The 18,938-nt window shown below is 40.5% G+C and overlaps 1 protein-coding gene across 3 annotated transcripts; it reads right to left on the reverse strand.

Moving 5' to 3' along the window:
* Positions 1 to 2,110: 2,110 nt before the first annotated feature.
* Positions 2,111 to 18,689, reverse strand: LOC127440876 (gastrula zinc finger protein XlCGF8.2DB-like). Of its 3 annotated transcripts, XM_051697924.1 has the most exons (4): positions 18,647 to 18,677; positions 16,980 to 17,122; positions 12,407 to 12,652; positions 2,111 to 3,695 (listed from the first exon to the last, which is right to left on the reverse strand). In XM_051697924.1, exons 3-4 carry the CDS (start codon positions 12,489 to 12,491, stop codon positions 2,857 to 2,859), a joined length of 924 nt encoding a protein of 307 aa, XP_051553884.1. In that variant the 5' UTR covers positions 12,492 to 12,652; positions 16,980 to 17,122; positions 18,647 to 18,677; the 3' UTR covers positions 2,111 to 2,856. The 3 variants fall into 3 exon arrangements, with proteins under 3 accessions (XP_051553884.1, XP_051553885.1, XP_051553886.1); XM_051697925.1 differs by lacking the exon at positions 16,980 to 17,122 and having other exon boundaries at positions 18,647 to 18,689; XM_051697926.1 differs by lacking the exons at positions 16,980 to 17,122; positions 18,647 to 18,677 and having other exon boundaries at positions 12,407 to 13,712.
* Between the last annotated feature and the right edge of the window lie 249 nt (positions 18,690 to 18,938).

Consider the following 18,938-nt stretch of genomic DNA (forward strand, 5'->3'; position numbering starts at 1 on the left):
GACAGGGTTCAGGCCAGGCCGATGCCCAGAGAACCAGGGTGGACAGTTAGGGAACCAGGACAGATGGGGCAGAACAGACCAAGATGGAACCGGGAGGAGGGACCAGGGCGAGGCCAGTGAGAGAGACCAGGGAGGAGGTTTAAGGAAGGAAGTGGGGTCCGGCGACCAGGGAGGAAGCTCCAGGAATGGAGCGGAAGTCCAGGGCGGTACAGGCTGAGGACCCGAAGACCAGGGCAAGTTCAGAGTGACAAAGGACAGGTCAGACTGGGCAGGGGCCCTGAAGGACTGAATAGACTGGGTAGAGGTCCCAGAGGGCTGGACAGTCCAGGCAGGAGCACCAGAGGGCTGGACAGACTGGGTGTTGGCAGCCAGAGGGGACTGGGCAGACTGGTCGTTGGCGGTCACAGGGAGTTGGGTAGATTGGTTGTTGTGGCCACAGGAAGTGAGACAGATTGAATGTTGGTGGCTGCTAGGCAGAGAGTGATGTGAGCAACAGCCGCTGAGGACCGGGCAGACTGAGCTTTGCCTGCTGGGGACCGGACAGGCTGAGTGGCAGCCGCTGGATAGGGGTCAGGCTGGGCAGAGGCTGCTGGTGTGGGGTCAGGCTGGGTGGCGGCCACAGGACAATGTTCAGACTGAGTATGGGCCCCACAGAGCTGGACAGACAGGGTAAAAACTTCACAGGGCTGGACAGACTGGGCAGGGACCCCACAGGGCTGGAAAAATTGGTCATAGGTGACTACAGGAACAAACTGAGACCCCTTTGTACAATGGGCCCTGAAGTTGCACTCTGGTCTATCCGGGAGCGCATCAACAGGGCTTCGAGCTCCAGTGACAGGATAGCACAGAGCAGCTTACATGCACGATTAAATCGGGCTTCCCCCGATATCGTGGCGCATTTGATTTCTATGTGAGAATTTTCTAATTTAAAGTGTTATTGAGCAATTCAACCACGTGAAACGCTAAAGAGCCGCGATAGTCTGAACAGCGCTAAATAACATTTATGCATTTGGCAGATGTTTTTATCTAAAGTGACTTAAAGTGCCCTTATTACAGGGACAATTCCTCTTGGGCAACCTGGAGTTAAGTGCTTGCTCAAGGATGCAATGGTGGTGGCTGTGGGGAGTACACCAGCAACCTTCTGATTACCAGTTCTGTGCTTTAGCCCACTACACCACATTATTTGTTTTTCAGTATATTTTTTTTCATCAACTGAAGTACCATATTTTGTTGAATTTGTTTTGGTCTCGATTTGAACAGACCTTTTGTCAGCAGTTTGTCTTGCAAATTTGTCTCAGATTTAGTCTGAATAGGCCTTAAATGGCCAAAAAGCAGACACCAATAAAGAACACAAGTGCTCTTCTTGTCATCTCCAGCCTCCGCTCTTCACACCCCACACCAGAGGTGATGATCTTCACTCTCCACAAATCCAACTAACAACAGCTAACAATTTAATGGGGTAAATTGCTTGAACTTGCCACTTTCTGTCTCCGCGCCTCAATCGTCTTCTCACACAATTCTACATTTCTTTGGTACATTAACACAAAATGCACACATGGATGACATCCATGTTTCTTATTCACAGGCATGAGATGGCGAAGTTTTGCTATCGTTATCATTCGTCAATCACCACAATTTCAGGAGAAACTCCTGTATTCTGTACACACTCAAAATTCTAATTTAGAGGATTTACTGCTACATTTAATGCGGTTGTCACTCCCAAATTTCTGCAGTGTTCATGTGGCCTGAGTGTACAGAGAAAAGGAGTCTGTACACACAACATGGAATTTATGAAAATGTTGTGTAACTACCTGCATTTTATGGGAGTTAATCTGGTTGTAGAAAGTGGTTGTTACACCTGCAAATTACTGAACTGTGTACAGAATGGGATTAAGCACTAAAAATGAGAGTGCCAACCATATTCAACTGCATTGTGTACATGGACATAGATAATAGTCTATGAGTGATTTCAGTGCAATAGAATTTTTTCTCACTGCATCTCTGCAATCAGCAAACTATCAACTACGTTGTAGTGACCTGGAAATGGGGTTTCCACACTTTTCAGCAATTGCTTTCCATAACTTTTCTAGCTGATAATGACTAAATGTTTTTAAATAATTTTATTAAGATTGTTGGGGAGGAATTCCGTGCCAAGTAGCCCACCAATCCTTGGAATTAAGAGATTACACATATTATACAGTTTACTTGATAATCCAATTACACTTATTTGTGCCTCCAAAAAGAAAAGAGAGAAAAAGGAAAAAGAAAAAAAAGGCACATTTTACAGTTTACATTCACAATGGAAATTTTCATGACTTTTAAAAATGTATTGCAATTTTGAAATTCCCTGATAATTCTGTGATACAATAAAAGATATGCCCAAGTTAGACTTGTTTTTACAAAGCAAAAATATAAAAGGAATACAAGAATTACCTAAATTCATTTCCATGTCTTTTTGTTTCATCCACACAGTAAGATTAGTTGTCTCTTCCATTCCCAAATTCTCAATTTATCAGCATCTTTCAACAATGAACAACATGTAACAGAAATTAAACTGAAAGGAGACATTAAAATAATAGATATTTCTATTACTACTACTTCCCATCATTAAAGTAAGCATTCCTAAAAACTAGAATTTCTACCAAAAGAGCTATTTCATTTATTTTTAGGTATACCTGAAATTCACACAGTTTAAAGCATTGGACCTGAAAATGAACCGGAAGAAGACCTCACTTTGAAATTTTTCCGCAATGCTTTTTTAAAATGAGTTGATTGGGTATTTGATGTGGTGAAACTCTACTGAAGGCTGGAGAGAATACTCTCCATTCATTTTCAGGACTCCTGAATGAGAGAAACTCATTCAAGAAAGAAAGGTTTTTCTTTAATATGGATTCTTTGGTGCATCTTCAAGTTGCCGACACCTGCAAAGGCATCGCCACACTCAGGACACACATAAGTTTTACCACTAGTATGAATTTTCTGGTGATTTTTGAAACGGTGCGGGCATGAAAAACTCTCTCCACAAAAAGAGCACAAATGGGGGTCTTTGTGAATTTTCAGGTCTGATTCAAAGATAAAACTTTTATCACACTGATCACAGTTAAATGACTTTGCTCCAGTGTGCTGAGAGAGAATATGAGATTGAAGATTATTTAAATATTTGAATGTCTGTCCACAGTGATGGCATGTGAAAGGCCTCTCTCCAGTGTGAACTCTTATGTGGACATTAAGGCTTTTTTTTTGTCTGAAACTCTTTCCACACTGAGGACATGTGAAAGGATTCTCTCCAGTGTGTATTCTTATGTGTTCCTTTAGGATCAATTTACGTGTAAAACTCTTTCCACACTGAGGACATGTGAAAGGATTCTCTCTGGTGTGAACTCCTATGTGCCTTTTAAGGTTTTCTTTCTGTGAGAAACTCTTTCCACAATGAGGACATGTGAAAGGTTTCTCTCCAGTGTGAATTCTCACGTGACTGGTAAGGTGTCCTTTTTGTCTAAAACTCTTTCCACACTGAGGACATGTGAAAGAAATTGTGGTTCCTGTCCTTCGAGTTGTTTTTTGTGAGGAATTATTTTCAGTCTGTGAGCAACTAAATGATTTCTCTTCAGTTATGGAGGTATGAGGTTCCTGATAGCAATGTTTCTCCTCCACTCCATTCCATTCTTGACTTTCCACTTTGACTTCCATGAGGCCTAAAAGAAATGTTTGAATATGTAAATTCATGTCAATGGTCAAGAAATGAATAAAAAATTAAAGGCAACAAATGTGAAATCAGAAATTATGGAAATCAGTTCAGTGATATGTCAGACAAAGGTCTTGTTAATATATTGGTCCCTCTGGTGTCCTGTTACCAGCATTATTTTGTCTCTATGCCAATAAATTCAGGATCTGACCCAAATTTTAATATTTTTAAATATGCTGATTATATGGCTTTGATATGGAGTTTAATATACAGTTGAAGACAGAAGTTTACATACACCTTATCCAAATACATTTAAACTCGGTTTTTCAAAATTCCTGACATTTAATCATAGAAAACATTCCCTGTCTTAGGTCAGTTAGGATCACTACTTTATTTTAAAAATGTGAAATGTCAGAATAATAGTAGAGAGAATTATTTATTTCAGCTTTTATTTCTTTCATCACATTCCCAGTGGGTCAGAAGTTTACATACACTTTGTTAGTATTTGGTAGCATTGCCTTTAAATTGTTTAACTTGGATCAAACGTTTTGGGTAGCCTTCCACAAGCTTCTTACAATAAGTTGCTGGAATTCTGGCCCATTCCTCCAGACAGAACTGGTGTAACTGAGTCAGGTTTGTAGGCCTCCTTGCTGGCACATGCTTTTTCAGTTCTGCCCACACATTTTCTATCGGATTGAGGTCAGGGCTTTGTGATGGCCACTCCAATACCTTGACTTTGTTGTCCTTAAGCCATTTTGCCACAACTTTGGAGGTATGCTTGGGGTCATTGTCCATTTGGAAGACCCATTTGCGACAAGCTTTAACTTCCTGGCTGATGTCTTGACATGTTGCTTCAATATATCCACATAATTTTCTTTCCTCATGATGCCATCTATTTTGTGAAGTGCACCAGTCCCTCCTGCAGCAAAGCACCCCCACAACATGATGCTGTCACCCCCATGCTTCACGGTTGGGATAATGTTCTTCAGCTTGCAAGCCTCACCCTTTTTCCTCCAAACATAACGATGGTCATTATGGCCAAACAGTTCAATTTTTTTTTCATCACACCAGAGGACATTTCTCCAAAAAGTAAGATATTTGTCCCCATGTGCACTTGCAAACTGTAGTCTGGCTTTTTTATGGCGGTTTTGGAGCAGTGGCTTCTTCCTTGCTGAGCAGCCTTTCAGGTTATGTCGATATAGGACTCGTTTTACTGTGGATAAAGATACTTGTCTACCTGTTTCCTCCAGGATGTTCACAAGGTCCTTTGCTGTTGTTGTGGGATTGATTTGCACTTTTCGCACCAAACTACGTTCATCTCTAGGAGACAGAATGCGTCTCATTCCTGAGCGGTATGATGGCTGCGTGGTCCCATGGTGTTTATACTTGCGTACTATTGTTTGTACAGATGAACGTGGTACTTTCAGGTGTTTGGAAATTGCTCCCAAGGATGAACCAGACTTGTGGAGATCCACAATTTTTTTTCTGAGGTCTTTTTGATTTTCCCATGATGTCAAGCAAAGAGGCACTGATTTTGAAGGTAGGCCTTAAAATACATCCATAGGTACACCTCCAATTCAGTACACCTCCTATCAGAAGCTAATTGGCTAATTGCCTGAAGGCTTGACATCATTTTCTGGAATTTTCCAAGCTGCTTAAAGGCACAGTTAACTTAACCCACTGGAATTGTGATATAGTCAGTTTAAAGTGAAACAATCTGTCTGTAAACCATTGTTGGAAAAATTACTCGTATCATGCACAAAGTAGATGTCGTAGATAAACAAATTGCTAATATGAAATCTGTGGAGTGGTTAAAAAATTAGTTTTAATGACTTCAACCTAAATATATGTAAACTTCTGACTTCAATTGTAAATAAATCAGAAGAAATGGTGATAAACAATACAAAAAAGAAGTAATATTCACTACAGTAGTAATAAATAAGCACCCTGATAAAATTGACAATTACATATCTGGATTGTAAATTGAACTTCACTGACAACACAAACTATATATTTTTTTAAATGTATGTAATGTCTGTACCTAGTCAGGAAAATAAACAGCTTTGGTGTGAGTCAGAACATCTTAGAGCTTACTTATACAGTAAGTAAACGCCCTGGCTAGATGTGTAAAAATCATAGGTAAACCCGACAGCAACAGCGGCTTAGCTCTGTTGCTCCCTGACTAGGCAACTTTAAACTTGCCATTTACAAGAAAACCTTGTTTGCTGTTTAGCTGTTTGTTAAATAAGTGGAGATGTCTACACAGCAAATGATACTGGACTCCCCGGAGAATAAGTGAGTTAAAGAGCCAAACAACGGCTCTGAAGAGGAACTACGCATCATCGTGGCTGATGAGCTAGAGAGGTAACTTAGCGTTATCATAGACATTTTTTATTTGTGCCGACTGCTGACCGACTTGGGTTGTTGGAAGATGTCTAACTAATAAGAAGCAACTTTGACAACATGCAGACAGCAATCTGCAATGCCAAGAAAGACACAGTTTAAGTTAAACTAGCAGTGGACTCCCTTTGGGAAAAAAAGTCGATTTGGATAGGCACAGGTAGACCTGTTCGCCTCCCAAGAATCCTCCCACTGCCCGCTCTGGTACGCCCTGACCGAGGCACCTCTCGGCATAGACGCGCTGGCACACAGCTGGCCCCCTGGCCTGCGCAAATATGCGTTTCCCCCAGTGAGCCTACTTGCACAGACTATGTGCAAGGTCAGGGAGGACAAGGAGCAGGTCATCCTGGTAGCACCCTACTGGCCCACCCAGACATGGTTCTCGGACCTCACCCTCCTCGTGACAGCCCCCCCCCCCCCCACCCGGCGAATTCCCTGAGGAAAGACCTTCTTTCTCATGGATGGGGCACCATCTGGCACCTGCGACCAGACTTCTGGAATCTCCATGTCTGCCCCATGGACGGGACGCAGAAGACCTAAGTGGTTTGTCAGTAGGGGTTGCACCCACGGTGGTAGACACGATCACTCAGGCTAGGGCCCCCCTACGAGGTGCCTGTAAACCTTTAAGTGGTGTCTGTTCGCTAAGAGGTGTTCTTCCCGACGGGAAGACCCCCAGAGATGTGCAGTCGGATTGGTGCTTTCCTTCCTGCAGGAGAGGTTTGAAGGGTGGCTGTCCCCTTCCACCTTGAAGGTGTATGTTGCTGCTATAGCAGCACACCACGACACAGTGGACGGTAAGTCCTTAGGGAAGCACGACCTGATCATCAGGTTCCTGAGAGGCGCCAGGAGGCTGAACCCCTCCAGACCATGCCTTGTTCCCACATGGGACCTCTCTGTAGTTCTTCAGGGTCTACAGAGAGCCCCCTTTGAGCCTTTGCAGTCAGCTGAGCTTAAGGCACTCTCCTTGAAGACTGCCCTCCTGACTGCTCTCACTTCCATCAAGAGGGTAGGAGACCTGCAAGCATTCTCTGTCAGCGAAACGTGCCTGGAGTTCGGTCCGGGCTACTCTCATGTGATCTTGAGACCCCGACCGTGCTATGTGCCCAAGGTTCCCACGACCCCTTTTAGGCACCAGGTGGTGAACCTCGAGCGCTGCCCCAGGAGGAGGCAGACCCAGCCCTGTCATTGCTGTGTTCGGTGCGCGCTTTACGCATCTATTTGGATCGCACGCAGAGCTTTAGGATCTCTGAGCAGCTCTTTGTCTGCTTTGGTGCACAGCGGAAAGGAAGCGCTGTCTCCAAGCAGAGGATCACCCACCGTGCTATGCTATGGCATATCTCGCCCAGGACGTGCTGCCCCCGGTAGGGCTACGAGCCCATTCTACCAGGGGTGTAGCGGCCTCCTGGGCCCTGGCCAGGGGTGCCTCTCTAACAGACATTTGCAGAGCAGCAGGCTGGGCAACACCCAACACCTTTGCCAGATTCTACAACCTCCGGGTGGAACCGGTTTCGTCCCGGGTAGTGGCACGCAATACAAGCGGATAAGCCCGGGATAGCCGGCCGGGTGTATCACTTGCACATAGTGCCTTTCACCTCGTCTGAGCTGAAGACGTGAGCCATTAATTCCCAGTAGTGTTCGCAAACTATGTTCCCTGGTTGACTTCCTCCGAGCCCTGTGGCAGTCAAGTTTTCGGAGAGACTCACTGCCGGCCCAGTGCACGTGCTAAGAGCCCTGTTCTGGGGTAGGTGCTCCGCATGTGGCGGTTCCCTGTAAGGTAACCCCATGCGATGTATATCTTCCGCTAATTCGTTTCCTTGTTGGCAAACTGCATCTTCTTTGGGCAGAGCCCCCTCTGCCACAGTCTCCATGTTTGTAGTAACTCCTCCCCCGTGTCGGCCTGGTGCGCTGGCTACGAGGCACACAGTTGTCTGCCCGTCACACACTGCCAGTTCACGTAACACAGTTCAGCCATTTGCTGCGTTTTGTATAGGGACCCCTAGTGTCACTACATCGACACAACGTCGAGTGAGTGACAGATAGGGAACGTCCTGGTTACTTGCATAACCTCCGTTCCCTGATGGAGGGAACAAGACATTGTGTCCCTCCTGCCACAAAGCTGAACTACCCAATGAAATGGCCAGACCTTGTCTCGGTTCCTCAGCATAAAACCTGAATGAGTGGTTGCACACCAGCTCCTTTTATACCCGTATGTCCGGGGGAGTGGCATACAAATACCACTGGCCAATTTTCATTGGCCTTTTAGACCAGAGGTGTCTTGGGCTCCCAAGAGTGACCCCTAGTGTCACTACATTGACACAACGTCTCGTTCCCTCCATCAGGAAATGGAGGTTACGCAAGTAACCATGACGATTTTATTCCCAGCAAATTTGTCTGATTTGGTTAGTGTTAATTTTGACCCTTTAATAAAAAGGTTTTCGAGTGATGTGGGCAGGTGGGCTTCATTACATTTATCGATGATTGGCAAGGTTAATGTTATTAAAATGAATTGTATTCCAAAATTTAACTACCTGCTACAGTCTCTCCCTGTAGATGTCCCCCTCTCTTATTTCAAGCAATTTGATAGCATAGCGAAGTCCTTCATTAGGAATGGTAAACGTCCCAGATTGCATTTTAATAAGTTACATAGGCCGATAGACAAAGGTGGGCTAGGTCTACCCAAGATTTTGTTTTATTATTATGCGTTTGGCCTCAGGCATTTGGCTCATTGGTCGCTTCCACCTGAAAGAGCCCCTCCCTGGTTTTCCATTGAACAGGAAGTCCTTGCCCCTATTTTGCCACTGCAAAGCCTTTCTATCAAAGTAACAAGAGAAGTTAAATCACACCCCGTTATTTCACATTTGCACGTGATTTGGACAAGAGTGGCCAGAGTATTTCATTCAGACATTTATTTAAATGTTGCCTCAAGCATATGGCTGAACCCCAAATTATGTATCAACAAGTCCCCTTTCTGCTGGTCAGAGTGGATTGTGATGGGGGTTACTACACTCGGAGACCTCTATGAGAGTGCAGTGTTGAGATTTTTTGAGAATTTGGTTCATCATTTTAGGATTCCCAGATCTCAGTTTTATAAGTATTTACAGCTGCGCCACATGCTCTGTACTGTTTTGGGAGTAGCACACACCCCCCTAAACCGGCAGGTGCTTTGGGAGAGGTGATTGCTGCTTTTGGAAAAGGTCATGAAGCATCAGTGTATTACTCCCTGCTAATTCAGAGTCTGGGGGATGGAGCCTTGACTTCTCTCAAGAGAGTATGGGAAAAAGATTTGAATTTGGTATTGGAGGATGGAGTGTGGACTAAGATTCTGAAAAATGTCAAGTCTGTATCTAGAGATGCAAGGGTTTGCCTTATGCATTTTAAGATTTTACATAGATTTTATTGGACCCCCTCTAGATTATATAGGCTTGGTCTTAAAGACACACCCACCTGCTGGAGATGCCAATCAGATGTTGGAGACACTACCCATGTCTTTTGGGGGTGTGTTAAGATCCAGGAGTTTTGGTTGAGGGTTCGGAGTTATTTGTGTGATGTTTTGAACATTCAGGTTTTGCTTTGTCCCAGACTCTGTATTTTGGGTGATGGGGCAGTCATGAATTTGGGGGATAATCACATTAAAAATTGGGTTCTGGCCAGTCTCATGATTGGTAGGCAAGTAATTTTAAGGGGTTGGAAGTCAAATGAAGAACCCTCTTTTTCGGAGTGGTGTGTGGAAATGGGGAGGGTAGCTGCATTTGAGGAAGCGATAAGTAGAAGGCTGGGGTTTAGGGAATTATTTGTTAAAAAATGGGGCAAATATTTAGTTTTTTTGGGAACTCTCGGGGAGGGGATGTGGAGAGTGTAGTTTTGTTTAATCATGTATGCTTATTATTTTATATATATATATATATATATATATATATATATATTTTTTTGGATTGTGTGTGTGTGTTATGTGGGACCACAGGGGTGTTCGTTAGGGGTCAGGGTGGGATTGTATTAGTGGGGTTTAAATGTAAAATGTTGATTCTTTATATATGTGTTGAGTTTTTCACTGTCATGTGCTTATGAATCAGTAAAAATGTTAATTACAAAAAAAGCGCTCCCCGAGGGTGAGCCTTTTTTCCTATCATCTCAATTGCTTCCCAATGCTAATAAAACAATTATGGTGACCATTAATCTAGTGAATTTCTCCTAGATTCCACATAGGAAGAGTCAACTCCTCCACCGATCGGTTTAAGGTGGCCGCACTGGTGGCCCCTTTTATAGGCAGGATCAAAGGACTGTGAATTCAGCCCTACCTCCACACAGTTCGTCACCTCATCTGACGTGAGTTCGGTGGAGAAATTGGCTTCCCTCGGACTATTATCTTTCCTCCTTTCAGGCAAGATATATTTATTTAGTGTCACTGATGTGTCACTCTATGTCCCGGGCTCTTCCCCACTTAAGTGAGGAAGAGGGATTTCTGCGAGCATTCTATCACATTCTTTGTAGCAAATGCAGTCAAATCAGTATTGTGGCATTGTGCTAGGAACCCCTACTGTCAATCATCGATGTAACGTCGAGTGACTGACTTGAAAGGGAACGTCTAGATTACTATAGTAACCCCGGTTCCCTGAAAGGGAACGAGACATTACGTACCCTTCCCACAATACTGATTGCTGCTGAAAAGGTTTTAGAGATCCTCTCGCCTCATCAGTCGAATGTCCTGAGGAAGTTGTCTTTCAGTCTGCCTTACATATGCTCGCCGAGCATAGAAGGCAGGACTTCCAAATACATCTGCCAATGAAACTGGCATGATGGAAAGCCATTCAGAGTGATCAGGTGCTCAGGAGCAACCCCTACTGACAATCATCGACGTAACGTCTTGTTCCCTTCTTTCAGGGAACAGGGGAAACCATAGTAACCTAGACGATCTGTTTCTCACTCACGTCTATCATATCTCTACTGAAGATATGGATTTAACCACTGGAGTTGTCACCAAAGTCACCAAAATTGAACACTTTGGTGCAGTTTTTGCAGAAAATTGGCAAGTGGGTGGTGCTTCATTGCTGTCCAGGACGCATCAGGATGGATTAGCTTTTGCACCTCAAGAGTGATGTGGTCACATGTGTTTTGACTACTTCCATATTAGGGGTGTAACAATCCATCGATCTGAATTGATGAATCAATCTGTTCACCAACTATGCAATGTCATCGATTCAATGTGTAAACATTGATGTCTGTTTTTTAAGATGCATCTTTATTTTGACATTCTCATGCCAGCCACATCCGTACGCAATTCTGTCAGGCGATGCAGCAACCTTATGATTTTCATCTTATTTATAAGCACTAAATATGCTTCTCATGTGGGACACGGATGTGCATGGAGTAACTGAAGCCTTGAAGTTGGCTCTGCTCTATCCGTGTGCACACGTCAACAGTGCTGCAAGTTCTGGTGACAGGACAGAGCAGAGCCGATCACATACGTAATTAAATCGGGCTTCCCTCGATATCGTGGCCCTTTTGAATTCTACAGGAGAATTTTCTATTTTTCTGTGCTATGGAGCAATTCAACCATGTGAAACAGCTAAATAGCCATGATATTCTGAACAGCACTGACGAAGGAAAGTAAAAACAACTGCCCTGCGCTGACATCAATTACAAGTCTTTTCACACCTTCACTCAACACCCTTACTAACATTTATCAGAGTAAACTCTGACAGAATTTTTCAATACAACTGTGGAAGTTGTAGCCAAGAAAAACATACTCTCCTGTAGTGGGTATGTAAGTATTTTGGACTGAAAGACTTGCTTAACTGTTGTAGAGATGACAAATTGTCACTGTAGTGTTTTCCTCAATCCACAAGGCAATGAGCTGTCAACAAACGATTGATCATTATATGTATGTGACTTTATTTTTAATATTATTTATTTTCTGTATTTTTTGTGGATGGATGTGGATACTGGATTTAATTTTCTAATTATATGTTGGTTGCATTTGTGAGATAATAATTGTAATTGATTGTGTAAAATAGGCACATAATATCGTAATATCGATCAAAGATCGAATCGAAATTGCATCATAGCAGACTTTGAGGTATTGGCAAACATCGCATCGCTGGCTAAGTGAATCGTTACAAGATCGTATCGTGATGAAAATTGCAATTTACACCCCAACTCTGTATGTGGTTTTTGTGATCCTATTGTGACCCATTTTTCACCTTTATTTAGTGCTGACCTCTTGTGATCAGATCCCCTGACACACATCTTAATAAAGTAAATGGAGTCTGAGACACTCAAATCACTCCTAAGTAGTCAACAATAAAAACAAGAATGGACACAAACCTATTTGTTCCTCAGTGTCTTCGTCTTTCACTCTGTGTGGTTCTGGATAACCCATGTCCTCTCTCTCCTCTTTCACAAACTCCATCTTTGCAGTAGTATGTCAGAAATTGTTGACAAACTTGAAGTTTGTCCTGCTCTTCTGGAAACTCTTCTTCAATTCAAAGATGACAGGAATATTCAGAGCATTTCTTGGTGAATTGCTTTGGGAGTGGATTCGCAATCACTGTGTGGTAGCAATGACCAGACCTGCCAACATTACAAATAAATGTCAGAATTTAAAAACATTTATGTATTTAACCTCACATTTACTTATTTTCATCCATTACTGTAATTTTATACTTGCATTCCAAAACGTACTTTGATAGCCCCCACATTATCGCATGTTTAAGAAATTCAGAATCAGAAATAAATAATAGTAACAAAAACAGACAGAAATAAGAAAAATTGATAAAAGACTTCACAGCTTCTTTAATTCTCATGGGTATAAGGCTACAGTCAGTCAACCTCATTACCATAGACACTTATCAGGGCAAGCATAACTGATAAAAAAAGAAACATCAAGTACTCTGGAGATTGTTGGAATATATTTCACTCTAAGGCTGCACAATCAAAATCACGATTTGGCATTGTGCAATTATTAAACCGCAAAAGGCTTTGATTTAGGCTCAGGGTGGACATTCAGTGGGTAAAATTAGCCACTACGTGGTCTGTGAAGGATACATCTAGCTAATAGGGGAGGGAATCACAAGGTAACTGGTGATACGATATTAATCGATATGTAGGTCACGATACAATATTATTGCGATTCTTTATTTTTGGTGTGTTATGATTCATAACTGTGATATATTGCGATATTTTACTCAGTGTGTCTCATTCTTCTTCATAGGACTTCAGAGAACAGTTTCAAAATGACCAAATGCATTGTTAAATTAATATAAAAGTGCCAGTGTACAAAAAAAAGTCAGTTTATTTCCTATTATATCACAGATCTGTTGAATGCTTGATTCTGATTGGCTGACAGAAATTCTAAGGTGTGTAATTATTTTCAGTTCCATATCACTTGCAATCCACCTTTTTCCTTAACGCAGAAGTGTTCCACGATTCTACTGTTTTCAATTTCCAGTCTCCAGTGTTTTCTTTCGCATTGGCATATATTCTTAACGGGCAATGTAATGTTTAATGAATTACATTGGTAAAAATGTTCAAAAAACATGTGGCTGTATAGTGCCGATTCTTCACAATTGACTGTGGCTCACCTGAGTGTGTAGATGTCATGAGCTGCTGGTTGGAGTTTAGTTACGTTGATATAATTAAATACTTTATTTATTTATTTATTTATATATATATATATATATATATACATACACACACACATACATATATCTTTTTTTTTTTTTTTTCATTTTGGTAGTTTTTGCATTGCATCTCGAGACCAGAAGCAGAAAACAGAATCAATTAGAATCATCATGGCTCTGCCCAGCAGTTGCTCAGGAAAATTTTGGATAGCGTTAAGTGTAATAAAAAAAAAAATTCTCAAATGACAGAATAATCATGATTGTAATTTTGAGCAAAATAATCATTATTATTTTAACTATTAATGTGCAGCCCTAATGATGTAATGAAATATATAGAAATGTTTCATAAGATTTTCACAAGAGATCATATTACCTGTGTACTTGCCTCATTTCACTGGTTACTTGTAAAATTCAGAAATGATTTAAACATTTTATTATTTGTTTTTAAGGCGATGCATGGTCTTGCGCCGTAATATATCTGCGATCTTATTAATCCTCATGCTCCTCCCAGGTCACTTAGGCCTTGTTCAGACTGCTACTAAAAATCAGATTTTCTGCATATCCAGATTGTATCCAGATGAGTTTTTGATAGTCCGGACAGCAAAAAACCACATGAAATCTGATTTTTCCAAATCTGATTCAAACCACATCAGGAGGTGGTTTCAAATGTGATTGAAATCTGATTTTTTCAGATACGTCTCAGTCTGAACGCTCTGGCTGCTCAAATCGGATTTCAAATGGTCTGTTGCCTCACTCTTAATGCGACACACAAAGATGACAAAGAGTTCTGCACCACGACTGGACAGGGCGCACCTCCATTTTTCCCGCACCTGTTTTGAAAGCATCGTCACGTGAGTACCCCTACGTCGTTACCAAAGCAACCCATGCAGCTAGGTTGGTTATGTCTGAATGCGCAAATCTGATTTGATCACTTGCAATTAATAGTGCGGACAGTCTGCCTGAAAAGATCTGATTTGAGAAAAGATCTGATTTGAGAAAAAATCTGATTTGTCTGCAGTCTGAACATAGCCTTAGGTCTTCAGATCTTTTACTGTTATCTGTTGCCCGCTCTCATCTTAAGTCCAAGGGTGATAGGGCTTTCTCAGTTGAGGCACCTAAGCTCTGGAACAGCTTGCCCCTGCATAATAGATCCTCCCCTTTTATTACCTTTTCATATATATATATATATATATATATATATATATATATATATATATATATATATACACACATATACATATATATATATATATATATATATATATATATATATATATATATATATATATATATATATATATATATATATATATATATATATATACACACACATATACACATATATATGTGTGTGTATATATATATATATATATATATATATATATATATATATACATATATATATATATATATATATATATATATATATATATATACACACACATATACACATATATATATATATATATATATATATATATATACACACACATATACACATATATATATATATATATATACACACATATACACATATATATATATATATATATACACACATATACACATATATATATATATATATATATATATATATATATATATATATATATATATATATATATATATATATATACACACACACATATACACATACACACACACACACTGCCTGGCCAAAAAAAAAGTTGCATAGTCTAATATTTTGTTGGACCGCCTTTAGCTTTGATTACGGTGCGCATTCGTCGTGGCATTGTTTCGACAACCTTATGCAACGTCACAACATTTATTTCCATCCAGAGTTGCATTAATTACTGGCTGAGATCTTGTATTGATGACGGGAATTTATTTTAGATTCGAACCACTCCATAAAGTCTTCTCCAGCACATCCCAAAGACTTTCAACTGGGTTAAGGTCAGGACTCTGTGGTGGCCAATTCATGTGTGAAAATGATTCCTCATGCTCCCTGAACCACTCTTTCACAATTTGAGCCCAATGAATCTTGGCATTGTCGTCCTGGAATATGCCCATGCCATCAGGGAAGAAAAAAATCCATTGATGGGATAAACTGGTCTTTCAGTACATTCAGGTAGTCAGCTGACTTAATTGTATTGCCACATAATGTTGCTGAGCCTAGACCTGACCAACTGAAGCAACCCTGGCTCCAGAGGCTTGTACAGTGGGCACTATGCATGACGGGTGCATCACTTCATGCGCTTCCCTTTTTACCCTGACGTGCCCATCGCTTTGGAATAGCGGACTCTTTGATTGGAATCTGGACTCTTCAGACCCCATGACCTTTTTCCATTGATCCACAGTCCAATCTTTATGCTCCCTAGCAAACTGAAGTATTTTTTTCCTATTAGCCTCACAAACAAGTGGCTTTCTTGTGGCTACACAGCTGTTTAGTCCCAGTCCTCTAAGTTCTCGTTGCACTGTGCATGTAGAAATGCTCTTACTTAAACATAGCCGTGAATTCTACTGTAGATTTTTTACGATGTGATTTCAAGCATTTTAGTGATCTCCGAACACTATCATTCAAGGTTTTTTCTGACCACATTTCTTCAGCGAAGCTGATGGTTCACCACTATCCTTCCAGGTTTGAATAATGCGTTGGACAGTTCTTAAACCAATTCCAGTGATTTCAGCAATCTCAAGTTGATTTCTTTGCTTGATGTAGGCCAATAATTTGCCCCTTCTGAAACACAGTAACATCTTTTCCACGACCACAGGATACTTCTTCCAACATGGCTGTTTAAGAAATGAGAAGCTACACATTGCATCGGTTAGGGTTAAAAGAATTGTTGCCAGCTGAAACATATTAATCACTGCAATAACGATCCAATCATAGGCTCTTAAGTATCTGCTTATTTAAATACAAACACGAACTTTTTTTTCTTTGGCCAGGCAGTGTATATAGTTGAAGTCAGAAGTTTACATACACTTAGGTTGAAGTCAATCAAACTAATTTTTTAACCACTCCACAGATTTCATATTAGCAAACTATAGTTTTGGCAAGTCGTTTAGGACATCTACTTTGTGCATGACATGAGTAATTTTTCCAACAATTGTTTACAGACAGATTGTTTCACTTTTAATTGACTATATCACAATTCCAGTAGGTCAGAAGTTTACATACACTAAGTTAACTGTGCCTTTAAGCAGCTTGGAAAATTCCAGAAAATGATGTCAATCCTTTAGAAAATTGGCCAATTAGCTTCTGATAGGCTAATTGGAGTCAATTGGAGGTGTACCTGTGGATGTATTTTAAGGCCTACCTTCAAACTCAGTGCCTCTTTGCTTGACATCATGGGAAAATCAAAAGAAATCAGCCAAGACCTCAGAAAAACAATTGTGGACCTCCAAAAGTCTGTTTCATCCTTAGGAGCAATTTCCAAATGCCTGAAGGTACCACGTTCATCTGTACAAACAATAGTACGTAAGTATAAACACCATGGAACCACACACCCATTATACCGCTCAGGAAGGAGACACATTCTGTCTCCTAGAGATGAGCGTAGTTTGGTGCGAAAAGTTTAAATCAATCCCAGAACAACAGCAAAGGACCTTGTAAAGATGCTGGAGGAAACAGGTAGACAAGTATCTATATCCACAGTAAAATGAGTCCTATATCGACATAACCTTAAAGGCACCACTGCTCCAAAACTGCCATAAAAAAGCCAGACTACAGTTTGCAAGTGTACATGGGGACAGAGATAAATTTGGAGAAATGTTCTCTGGTCTGATGAAACAAAAATTTAACTGTTCGGCCATTATGACCATCGTTAGGTTTGGAGGAAAAAGGGTGAGGCTTGCAAGCCAAAGAACACAATCCCAACCATGAAGCATAGGGTGGCAACATGATTTTGTGGGGGTGCTTTGCTGCAGGAGGGACTGGTGCACTTCACAAAATAGATGGCATCATGAGGAAGGAAAATTATATGAATACATTGAAGCAACATCTCAAGACATAAGCCAGGAAGTTAAAGCTCGGTCGCAAATGGGTCTTCCAAATGGACAATTGAGCAACTAATTCTGAGAAGCTTGTGGAAGGCTACCCAAAACGTTTGACCCAAGTTAAGCAATTTAAAGGCAATGCTACCAAATACTAACAAAGTGTATGTAAACTTCTGACCCACTGGGAATGTGATAAAAGAAATAAAAGCTGATCATTCTCTCTACTATTATTCTGACATTTCACATTCTTAAAATAAAGTAGTGATCCTTACTGACCTAAGACAGGGAATGTTTTCTACGATTAAATGTCAGGAATTGTGATAAACCAAGTTTAAATGTATTTGGCTCAGGTGTATGTAAACGTCTGAACTCAACTGTATATATATATATATATGAAATATATTTGCTTTTTTTTATGCTTGACACTGTACAGCACTTTGGCTCACCAACTGTTTTTTTTAAATGTGCTTTATAAATAAATAACTTGACTTCTTGGCCCACAACAGTATGTAACACTAAACATCTTTAGGTGATATTCTTTTTTTAAAGTCAATTAAAATTGTAATCGGTGGAAATGTAACATACCATAACCTGTACTGGGGACTTAAAGCACCAAATTGTAAAACTATCCCAGAAACAAACTCACATGAACCTCCACCATTCTGATACACAACAAACATAAAATATAAGGAGAACATGTGTACGTGTAACTCTGTAAACAACCAGATATCTGATTTACCGGCGCTCTGAATACATTAATTCAAGTAATCTCAGTATATACATACACACACTGAGCTACTGAATGGATCAGCAATGAAAAATAAGTAAATGCTCTTTATACAAACATATTTACAACGATCAGCACTTCATAAACCAACTCCAAATAATTTCAATAACATCTATATGTTGTTGGATCACATTTGTAAAGCTTTGCAGCACTTTTGAACGTTTTGTATCGTTTTATTCACATTAAATGCGGAAGACAAACCTGAAACAAACAACAGACCGATGAATCGCGGCGCCTATTTATGACGTCACAACGACATAGCTGTTCTTAGTTTCAAAATAAAAGTCCGTTCACACTACCTATTTTTAAATTACAAAATACATAATGAACAATAAAAATGTTTACACAATATTAGAGTGGAATCTGAAGAACCTAATATTTAAATATATAAATATTTAAAACATATTTTGATGGCCTGGAATTGTATAATAATAATAATTTAAAAAAAAGATTTTAAGAATAATGTTTTTATGCTTAATGACCAACTTTATCA

The sequence above is a fragment of the Myxocyprinus asiaticus genome, chromosome 5 (genome assembly GCF_019703515.2).
Source record: "Myxocyprinus asiaticus isolate MX2 ecotype Aquarium Trade chromosome 5, UBuf_Myxa_2, whole genome shotgun sequence".
NCBI classification, from domain to species: Eukaryota; Metazoa; Chordata; class Actinopteri; order Cypriniformes; family Catostomidae; genus Myxocyprinus; species Myxocyprinus asiaticus.

What these genes read in the sequence shown, in the direction of transcription:
- LOC127440876 (XM_051697925.1), bottom strand. Translation starts at nt 12,491, where the DNA reads ATGGAGTTTGTGAAAGAGGAGAGAGAGGACATGGGTTATCCAGAACCA. An exon ending in AGACACTGAGGAACAAATAG is followed by an intron (nt 3,696 to 12,406) that starts GTTTGTGTCCAT and finishes CATTTCTTTTAG; the next exon opens with GCCTCATGGAAGTCAAAGTG.